Source organism: Hippocampus comes, unplaced genomic scaffold (genome assembly GCF_001891065.2).
Source record: "Hippocampus comes isolate QL1 unplaced genomic scaffold, H_comes_QL1_v1.1 scaffold111, whole genome shotgun sequence".
Lineage (NCBI taxonomy): Eukaryota > Metazoa > Chordata > Actinopteri > Syngnathiformes > Syngnathidae > Hippocampus > Hippocampus comes.
The window spans coordinates 3,350,498-3,360,567 of NW_017805698.1; the positions used below are offsets into that span (position 1 = coordinate 3,350,498).

The 10,070-nt window shown below is 42.9% G+C and overlaps 2 protein-coding genes across 3 annotated transcripts; one reads left to right on the top strand and one right to left on the bottom strand.

Moving 5' to 3' along the window:
- Window positions 1-1,063: 1,063 nt before the first annotated feature.
- Window positions 1,064-4,080, top strand: LOC109523388 (zinc finger protein 525). Its single transcript, XM_019882523.1, has 2 exons — window positions 1,064-1,146; window positions 1,972-4,080. The coding sequence occupies exon 2, from the start codon at window positions 1,980-1,982 to the stop codon at window positions 2,928-2,930; it is 951 nt and encodes a 316-aa protein (XP_019738082.1). The 5' UTR covers window positions 1,064-1,146; window positions 1,972-1,979; the 3' UTR covers window positions 2,931-4,080.
- Window positions 3,926-9,953, bottom strand: prmt2 (protein arginine methyltransferase 2). Of its 2 annotated transcripts, none has more exons than XM_019882522.1 (9): window positions 9,389-9,953; window positions 8,362-8,547; window positions 8,096-8,257; window positions 7,747-7,911; window positions 6,552-6,727; window positions 6,071-6,200; window positions 5,841-5,977; window positions 4,387-4,561; window positions 3,926-4,295 (listed from the first exon to the last, which is right to left on the bottom strand). In XM_019882522.1, the coding sequence occupies exons 1-9, from the start codon at window positions 9,467-9,469 to the stop codon at window positions 4,263-4,265; spliced, it is 1,245 nt and encodes a 414-aa protein (XP_019738081.1). In that variant the 5' UTR covers window positions 9,470-9,953; the 3' UTR covers window positions 3,926-4,262. The 2 variants fall into 2 exon arrangements, with proteins under 2 accessions (XP_019738081.1, XP_019738080.1); XM_019882521.1 differs by having other exon boundaries at window positions 8,362-8,550.
- Window positions 9,954-10,070: the final 117 nt, after the last annotated feature.

Here is a 10,070-nt window from a genome sequence, read left to right on the forward strand (position 1 = left end):
ACAAGTGTTTATTTTAGTCATAAAAACAACACAAGTGTTTTTTAAGTGCCTTTCCTAATTTTAATCTGATTTCACAATCTTCTACGAAAGCCTGAGAATGTTTTTTGTTGGTTTCATAGTATTTATAGTGCAACTATGCAGAGTGTATAGTTTTTCATTCCATTTTAAACATTTACAGTTGAAAATGTTAAGGCCACAATTTCGCTTTCATTTGAAGTTGCACCATCATTTACAAACATGTCAGCAATCTTGGCACAAACTGCAAAGTTTAATAGAAATTGAATGAACATCTTAATTGTCTTTTTTTTTAAGGTGCAACTACTTAAGTCTGCATTCTGCACATATTCAGTCATGCTGTATAACTTTCCCATGCCCACAGCGTAGCTTGGCGTCCTTGTAACAATTATCACTTAAAATTGGAATACTGTACTCCCTGCTGGAGATGCACAAACATTGGAATGCGCTAAACTGAGAATCGGTTTCAGAGAAACGAAAGTTATGATATCACACCTTGTGTCTCGGTACTGCCCTTCTGATAATATAAAAGTGATGTGAATCTCTACCTGCTTCGCACTCGTGACATGCAGCCATTGTCTGTAATTCACTGATGCCCGTAATATTCTGTTATTAAAAGCTTTGAAGAAACGGTTCATCGATTCCATCCTATATTTGGATTAACAACATTCTCCTCGTCCGAAATTAAACGAACACGCGGGGGAAAGGAGGCGGCTTTCCCCCAACACTACCTTAAAGAATTCAAGATGTAAATTAATGATGGGTATTTAATTAAGAACGACAGGTTGCGGATGCAATATGCTGCGATTTACATATTGTGGGCGCATTGGTTATCAAACTTTTTTCACTAAGTATCACCTAAAACTCTCCAAGTGCCATCATGACCAATCTTAAAATACATCAATAGAGTAGGCGTAAATGTTAATCAAAAATCATATAAAACCCGCTTGTTTGGTAATCTCTCCAACCCCACCCGCACCTTGATTCTCACGCATGCGCAGAGGAAATATGCAAGTGGTTTATGATGTCCGTATTACCTCCAGCCTGTAGGTGGTGCTGTCTCCCACTGCGTGCTACATGATTATCTCCCGACGGTGCCGCAGAGACTTCCCGGTCGCTTTTTGATATTTGGTATGTAAAGAAATATACCAAACATGCTCGTTGAAACGCTTATTGAAGTTGATCTTATTGTGTTTAGCACAGGGTGGTATGATTGTTTGTTTTGTTGTTACTGTGCGCCCCACGTTGATTGGTACAAGCTAAGGCGTCCTGTTGTTTTCTAAACGAGGTTCACGCTGCATGAATGATGAATGTATCCAACTTCAGTCACTGACCACTTTATTTGGTACACCCACGCGACTAAATGAGATCCAAAAACCTTTATTAAAATAACAATGCTCCATGTTTACGTTTTAATTGGCGATCACGTCATTTATTCATGTTGTAGTTGACGGTGTTTGCCCCGCTAGAATGCTTTGTTCTCAGAGTCGGGTGAGATAGAACCTTTAACCCATCTTATTTATAATGTACGAGGTGGTATCACGGGCTTTTATCTGGCATATACTGTATATGTCCGTGTGTGGCGTACACCCTAGACTGGTCACCAGCCAATGATAGGGGTAGGAGTAGTTTCGGATTGTAAATAGTCTTAAAATTCCAAATAAAATCAAATTCTTTAAATAAAATACCGAATGACTGTGCGGTAACATCACACCATCATGACAGAAGTTTGTGCGCGTGACTTTTTAGAGTAGATTGGACATTGGGAAGTGGGTTTTAAATTTCATTTCAAATGGAATTAGAAAGTTTTTAAAAGTGTTGAATTTAACTTGCCTTAAGATGAAGAAACACGAACATAAATGAAGTAGGCACACTTAATTTGCCTTCGTGGGCCATATGTGTGTGGTCACATTTTTGGGTGTTATGAAAAAAAAAAAGTGTCTGTGCTCTTTCTAGGCAACACCATGCAGGAGAAAAGCAGCCCTGAAGGTCAGCAGCAGTGCTCCGAGTGCGGACACAGCTTTGGGCTCCCGCAGTCAGACCAAACCAAGCAAACGGACAAACCCGACGGTGCGTCTCGATGTCCATCTTGTCGGGAAAACAGCAACCCCCTCAGCCAAGGACAGGCCCAAGGGAGTGTCCAGATGGACCCGCACAGCTGCTCATTGTGCAGCAAAACCTTCATGTCTTCAGCCCACTTGACCCTACACCTGGCCTCCCACAACAAGGAGAGGAGGTTCCAGTGCACCACCTGTGGCAAGTACTTCCACCAGAACTCTCACCTGGTGGCCCATGAGGCCATCCACAGTGGCGACAGACCCTTCAAATGCCCCGAATGCGGCAAGGCATTTGGGCGAGCCGCACATCTCAAGACTCACCGTCGAATCCATACTGGCGAGAAACCCTATAAGTGTTCCTACTGCGACAAGGCCTTTACACAGAAGGCAGGCCTGCTCTCGCACGCCCGCATTCACACTGGCGAGCGGTCCTACAAGTGTGATGAGTGTGGGGAGACTTTCAGCTCTCTGCCCCTGCTCCTCTCTCACAAGGCCGAAGAGTCAACTCCGCAGGGGAAAGCGCCCCCCGCACCTGCACCCCAGCCTGACTCCCGCGCTAGCACCCTAAAGTGCGGTGTCTGCTGCCGTACCTTCATCAGGTCATCCTACATCAGATTGCACGTCCGCCTCGAAAAGGGGCTGCGGCTTTATCACTGCAAAGTGTGCAACAAGACCTTTGCCAAACTGGATACATTTATCAACCACTGCGATAAACACTTGAGGCAGAAAGGGGGAAAAAGCGACGACAGTGTGGTGAAACCTCCATTGTTCATCCCGCTGTCAAAGTCGTCGCAACCCCCGGAGGTCGCACAGCCAGTGTCCACTGAAGTTACGATGGGCTCCGGGGTCAAATTGTGATGTAATCTTTTCACTGGAGTCCCAGGTGTGCTAGAGCTTATCCCATTTTACTGTTGGGGGAGAAGCTAGGTACAACCAATTTAAGGGCTGGTGCATCTCTACAAATTGGATTATCATGGAAAGCTTAATTTATTTCACTAATTCAGTTCACAAAGACTTTGTATACCATAGTACTGTATGAGTTTCCCGTTTTTAAATCAACTACAGAAATGATATTCTATGAGATTTCCATTCATTGAGATGCAAATGTTGACAAACAACCATTCCCAACCCTGACCGACAACTTCTTCAATGGACCTAACATACATGTTTTGGGAATATTAGGAGGAATACCTGGAGAAAATCCCCACAAGCATGGGAAGAATGTAAAAACTCCACTCAGGAAGGCCTGAGCAAAGATTTAAACCCTCGACCTCAGACGAGTGAGTCAGACATGCGAATCACTAGCCATGCAACCGAAAAGATGCAAGTGAGTTAGTTAAAAACATCCATGACTAAGCAGAAGCTCAAATTACTGATGACAATTTCATTCAGAATGATTTTGTGATGGAGTACCCAGTAGTATTACATGGCAGTTGTGGTCTGAAATTTTTGCACCATTCCTTCCACTTCTATTATAACTTTGAGCTTTCTTCTCAACTTGACATTTAGAACGTTGGATATGACCTATTGACAATGGGTAGGACTCATTTTCAACACTGAGCTTTTTGTCAAAATGATTCACATTTTTGTACCAGTGTCTCATATCATCTTGTGCTGGCTTCCTGAGGACATTTCTTAAAATTTATGATATACATTTCCAAAGTACTGTGCGGTAAATAGAAGTGTAACAAAAAACGTGTTAAATCGGTAAACCAGTTCATTCATAAGAGTAAAAAAACAAGAAACTCATTGCATCAATTCCCTCTTGAACTGAGTTGCATCAAATTGAATTGGAATCTCACTGAATTGTACAGACATTCTACTTTGAAATTATTTAGATTTGTATTTTTTCCGATGGGGAAAACAAGAAAATCTGAGGTTGACTAAATGGACTGTGATCAGCTTTGGAGGTTCCACTATTGTATTTGTAAGAATTTGTAAGACTCTTCAGTGGATGTTCCACTATTGTAGTCATAAGAGTTTGTAAGACTCTTCAAAATAAAAAAAATGCATGTCTAAAATTTACTTCTAAGGTTTCGTAATCCGTGCCTGTGACTAGGTCGTCACTGAAAATGTCACGTATAAGTTCTGGGAACCCTCTTCCACTTAGTGGCCTGTACCAACTGGAGGCTGATCCCAAAGACCCAGAAACTCAGCAGGCAAGCATTTGTGCCAGATGGTGAGAAGCTGTCAGCGCCACATCGGGAAGCTCTTCATACCAGCCTAGAGATCAGAAAAGGGGAAGCACATCATCGTATTAGTGTAGTTCCACTGTCATATTATAATGACCATACACCGCAGAAGACTAATTTGCCTGGCAGGTGGCCGCCTCCTGTGTGTGGCCACTGATGTCCCAGTGGAGGGTGACAGTCAAGTGACGCCTCCACACAGGGTTCCTTCGCAGAATAATGCTTCCACTAATGCGGTCGGCGGCATGCACACTGACGGGCTCATCCAGCATGAACAAAGTCTGCTTCCAGTGTGTCGGCCTGGGACCAAGACAGAAGACTTGAGTTCATTGAAGACAGCGTGAATTGTTGTCTGTAGATAAGAGACAGCCTCGTGACTGACAAGGCAGCATGGTGGTAAAGTCAAGAGCACACTTGCCTCTCACTCGAAATACCTGACCTGAAAAGACGGTGTGCCTAGATCAGTGGTTCTTAACCTTATTAGAAGTACCGAACCCAACCGGTTCAGATGCACATTCATCGAACCCTTCATTGAAAAATAAAAATTCAAGAAGTGTTCCTTCAGTTTTGCCGGTGCGAGACTGGAGTTGCTCAACTGGGCATGACAAATCATGCAGATAGGATACTGAGTCCCATCATGTTCCATGATGCATGTGAATCCATGTGGTACATATTCGTCCGATCACTGTTTTGTTTTTTTTTTGCTCCACAAAGCGTGTATTAAAACATTCTAAAAATAAAATCACACAACGTAATATCACGACAGTCACACGTTGACTACTGAGCGAACTAAATTTTCCCGCAGCACTGACTGGACAAGCAATCTAATGTGATCATCTGCAGCCAGTGATGGCCAAGCGGGTCGTAACTAATTGACAAGTTGAGTCGCGTTTGTCTTAACCGCCATGGCAGAGGCTACATCGAACCCCTGAGACCGATTCACCGAACCCAGATTAAGAACCACTGGCCTAGAGCAATAATGTCACCGATTAGTGTTTGTTACGTATTGTTGCAATTTATGAGTATTGTGTCTGTCCACAGGTAAGATAAGAAGATGTCAGTACTGAACTGAACTGAATGTTTAACATGGCTGCTTGATCAAATTGTGCAGTGTAATTGATATTTAATATTACTTAAGTATTGCTTTTACTGCGCAGCCAAACGCATTTTTAAAAAAAAAAGACAAAACAACCAAAAAAAAAAAAACATCTTAAATGTGTATGTAAAATTGTTTTCTTTGAAATTTAAATTTGCGGAAAGCATTTTAAAATCTTATTGGGAATTGATATTATTTAATTGTACCGTATACATAACATTGTTTACTTTTATTATTTACAATAAGTAAAATACAGTAATTATCCATCGATTATCTATAGTGCTCATCACTTTTAAGGTTGCACATGTGCTGGAGCCAATCCCAGCTACACAGTTTGTGGTCTGCAGGGCTACCCCCGTTTGAAAAGCGTAGTGAGCTGCAAAGAAGTTTTGTTTTACTTCCACCATATTATGGATTGCAGTTTTGTTCTTCTTTGAGGGTTCTACTTTAAAATACTACAGTAAATGGATGGATGAATTATACTCTGAGTCAGGTCCAGTGTTCAGCTCCACTGGCGCGCCGCCCTCCTCCAGGCTGTTGAAGCAAACACTGAACCAGGCGGTGAAGCCGTGGAACACACCAGACTTGTCCAGACGAAACTGAAACTTGCCCTGCATTTCCTTAAAAATGAAAGAGTGCGGTCCTGTGCTTTACAAAACCAATTTCACTTGAGACTACTGTAGGAATGAAAGATAGATTGTTTGATGTTATACCTCCAGGTCTGCCACCTGCAGCGTATGCATGTCCAAACAGATGACATCGGCAGGAGAGGCGAGGCGGTCGCCTGGCTCCATCAAATGACTGAACTTGGGCTTGGCGAAAAACTCCTGCAGTGCAAGAGGCCTGCGGGAAGAAGCATGATGCCATTTGTACACCCTACAATACAAATCAATATTAGAATGAGAAGCAACTGTCATGGTTCATACTTTTGCAGGGTTTCCTCTCAAAATTAAGACAATGTACTAGGTGTGTCAGACAGCTTTCACGACCAGTGTCACAAAACATAAATAGTTGTTTGTCAATATATGCCCTGTGACTGAACCACGAACAGTCCATGGTGTAAAATTCCTCTCGCGGACAGTCAGATGAGATCTGTTCCAGCTCAACCGCAACTCTGAGGACGAGGGCTATGGAAAATGGATGTACTGTAAAACCAAATCTTTTAGTTTACAGGTCATAACTGATGTGCCTTACTGAAGCGGGGTGAAGTCCAGGCCGTAGGGCTTTTCCCAGAAAGCCATTTTCTCGCTGTAGTATTGGTGGGCTTGACATGGCACCAAGGTGAGGGCTGCGGACGAGGGCCACATCATGCCACCTTCCCTCAGCCAGCGGTCCCTGGCCAGCAGGACAGACTCCACCATGAACTCAAACTACACCCACCAGAAAGGAAGGGGATAAGGTAAAGTTACAAATCCCCACGCCACACACAGTAGTGACACATACAAGCTTTGAACATCTAATTTGGAAAGAGCCCCCACGCCCCCTACATAACGAGTTAAAAAAAAAATGTAGTTGAGCCAACCAACAAAGCACACCAGAAATGTGATGTAAATATATGTCTAAATTCTCAGTTGTCCAGGTCATGATACTCCGCAACATCTGGATTCTTGTTTGTTGAAGATGGTTCACCTTTACTCCAAAAGGACTCTCAGGTTTGTAGTCTTCCAAATTATGTTTTATTTCAAGTACCTTTCAAGAAATCCAAGAACACTGAACAACAGTGGATAAAGTTATAGGGACAAAAAAAAAAAAGGCCATCATGAATGTAATGAAACACGTGTGCATAAATACATGTACAGTATACGTACATGCATATGCAGTAATGGAAAAAAGTCAATACAAGACGACCATGTGTTGTTTTTGTAACACGACAACCGTGAATGGCAACTGAACAGTCCTTTGAAATGTGATAAGTACAGCCTTTTCCTCACATTGAGAGTAAACAAGTTGATATTTGCAATTAAATTGTATGAAGTTGTTTGAAAAAAAAAACCCCATCAAGATGGTAATGTACTCAATGGCTTGCCTTATTGAGGTTTATAAGTGTGCTCTTTTTGCTGATCAGGGAGCGTGTTTCCCCCTACTCATGTTGGGGTAAAGGTGGCAGAAAGTTGGAGGCCAGTGTGATTGAACACTGGGCATCTCATGACACTTTTTTTGGCATACAAACTAGTCACTACCGTGTATTGTGTTCAAAGATTTTCTCAAAAGTATTATTTCTCAAAAATAATTTTTTTCACTGACATATCCAGTGATATATACTGGTAATATCCATATTACAAATTCCAGCTTCATTCGAGTAAGTTTATGGAAATGCTGAGATTCAGACCAGTTGACGGTATTTTGTGCATCCTGCTTTAAAAAGTAATTTGGGCAGGGTGATTCTTACCAGCAAGCAGTTGCCCATCCACTCGGACACAAGAACGTCCACCTGCTCGGGTAGTTGGATCTCTTCGGCCCGTCCCTGCAGGACTGTGACCACCTCCTCGCATGCGTTCTGCTTCACCAGCTCCCTGGTGTGCTCCACCATCGAGCTGGCCTCCACGGCATACACCTGCTAGAGCACAAACCGACATTGCAACACAATAATCTGTTGCCTAGTCATTGGTCGCTACTCAAAAATTCACCTAATTGCTGCGTTTTTTTGTGGTAACCTGGTCTGGTAACTATGTCTGGTCCCTACTTCTTCTTGTCAAGTGTCCATGTGCTTTCTTAAAAGGGTGCCGGGTCCTCCTCACCGCTGCCGGTTGTGCCAGCTGAGCGCAGAACAGACTCATAATGCCGGTCCCGCAGCCGAGGTCCATGACAACCTTCCTGTGCAGAGAAGCACTGTTGTCGACGATGACTCGCCTGTACGTCTCTGTGCGGCTCTTGTCTGACAACATCTCCAAGTGAAGATTCTGGTATGGTGTAGAAATATTCCAAATTGTTTACTGTTCCTCAACAAAAAAAAAATTGCACAGAAATTGATCTGATAACACTACAGGGATTCAAAAAAACCGACCAGTGTTCCGTAGGTGGAATAGTACTCCTCATCCTGCCATGCGTCCTCCTCCTCCTCCTCTTCTGAGGCTCCCTGGCTGAGGTAGTTGGCAGGGACATAACCAAAGACCCCTCGCAGCTCAGCCCACCACCACTCTGGGGTAATCTTGGCATGGACCATCAGTTGGTCTCCTTTGCTGATACTAAGCTGCTGAACACAAGAGACACAGACAGGTTTAGACAAGTTGGATGAGAATCTAATTCAGACAGTACCCGTCATCCATTTTCTACAGTGTTCGATCTTTTTTTGGGTTGGGTCAGCTGAAGCCTATCCCAGTGAGAGGCAGACTACACACTGGACTAGTTGCCAGACAATTGCAGCGCATGTACAGTATAGGAAAAAAAAATCCACACTCACCATAATGGGTAGTTTAGAGCAAGGTGGGCAAACTATGGCCTGCGGGCTACGTACAGTTATTTAATCCATACACCCGATTACCATACTGTCCCTTTTTAAATATTTATGTCCTCCTCGGTTTACAACATTCGGCATTTAGAGGTTCCGAAGATTGTCATATGACACAAGAAGGCACACTCAATTACAATTGTTCTTATTGCTATATAGTACGCAGTTATTTACAGACCTTTTCAGCCACATTTCATAATTGCCTAAGTCGTATTTCAGTGTTTTGGGAAAACAAAAAGAAATTTAAAAAAAAAAGAACACACAGTGGCATTTTTTTTTTATTGATATGGTAACAAAAACTGAAGGGTGAACAAGAAAGAGGAAGAAAAAAGACCCAATGCAAAACAGTAATGTGTCTTCTAAAATATTGTTCTCGTGTTCCAAAAATATTAGAATATCACTTAGGCAATTATGCTATGTGGCCGACGATATTGTGAAGGAAAGTTTTAACTTCATTTGCACCTAGCGTTTTAGCCTATCGGCGGAACTCCATTTTGCTCTTTCGTACGCGTAGGTTGTAACATGATACATTCATCAGGAAATTTTACGGCCGTTGGGACGGACAGACAGACAAACATTTAACCTCTTCACTGCAACGCCCAGTAAAGCTCCAGAGAACAACATACTCCTCAGGTGGCACCAGATCCATGAGCGGATCCTCCATCTCTACAAAGGCAAATCGAGCTGCTTAATGTTGCTCTCAAAATACATTTTTATTCATGTTTAAATACATTTTGGTAGCTACATGTAGTAACGTAGGGCAAAAGAGCTGAAACGATAGTGTAACTGGAAAAAAAATCACTGAAAAGCGCGACTTCGGCAAGCACTTCCTGCAGCCTACGTCACGCGTGCTGCGTTAAAGGCAATTGGAAATAGTTATTTTGCGTTAAAGGTAATCGGAAATAGCGAAATCACTAATTAACCCCAACAAGTATTTTACGCCAAACAGATGCATTTAGATTTCACATTTTTGAATATAAATGGCACGTATTTCATCGTAACAACTAGGGATCTTCAATGTGTGAGTGCTCGTTGGCAGCACCCAACAATTGATGTGAACAAAACCCAAAATCCATCCGAGGCACCGAGGTGGCGAGCGTGCTGGAGCCTATCTCAGCTATCGTCGGGCAGTAAACTGGGTACACCGCAAACTGATTGCCAGCCAATCGCAGGGCAGCACACATTGACGAACAACCATCCACACCCACCACCTACGGACAATTTAGTGTTCCATTACTTGCTATGCCTGTTTTTGGAATGTGGGA

Bases quoted from the DNA above. Each gene is read 5' to 3' on its own strand.
- LOC109523388 (XM_019882523.1), top strand. From the start codon at position 1,980: ATGCAGGAGAAAAGCAGCCCTGAAGGTCAGCAGCAGTGCTCCGAGTGC.
- prmt2 (XM_019882521.1), bottom strand. From the start codon at position 9,469: ATGGAGGATCCGCTCATGGATCTGGTGCCACCTGAGGAGTATGTTGTT. The intron at 6,728-7,746 runs GTAAGAATCACC...TGGTGGGTGTAG, and splicing joins GGATGGGCAACTGCTTGCTG to TTTGAGTTCATGGTGGAGTC. The intron at 4,296-4,386 runs GCAAATTAGTCT...TCTGATCTCTAG, and splicing joins AGGAGGCGGCCACCTGCCAG to GCTGGTATGAAGAGCTTCCC.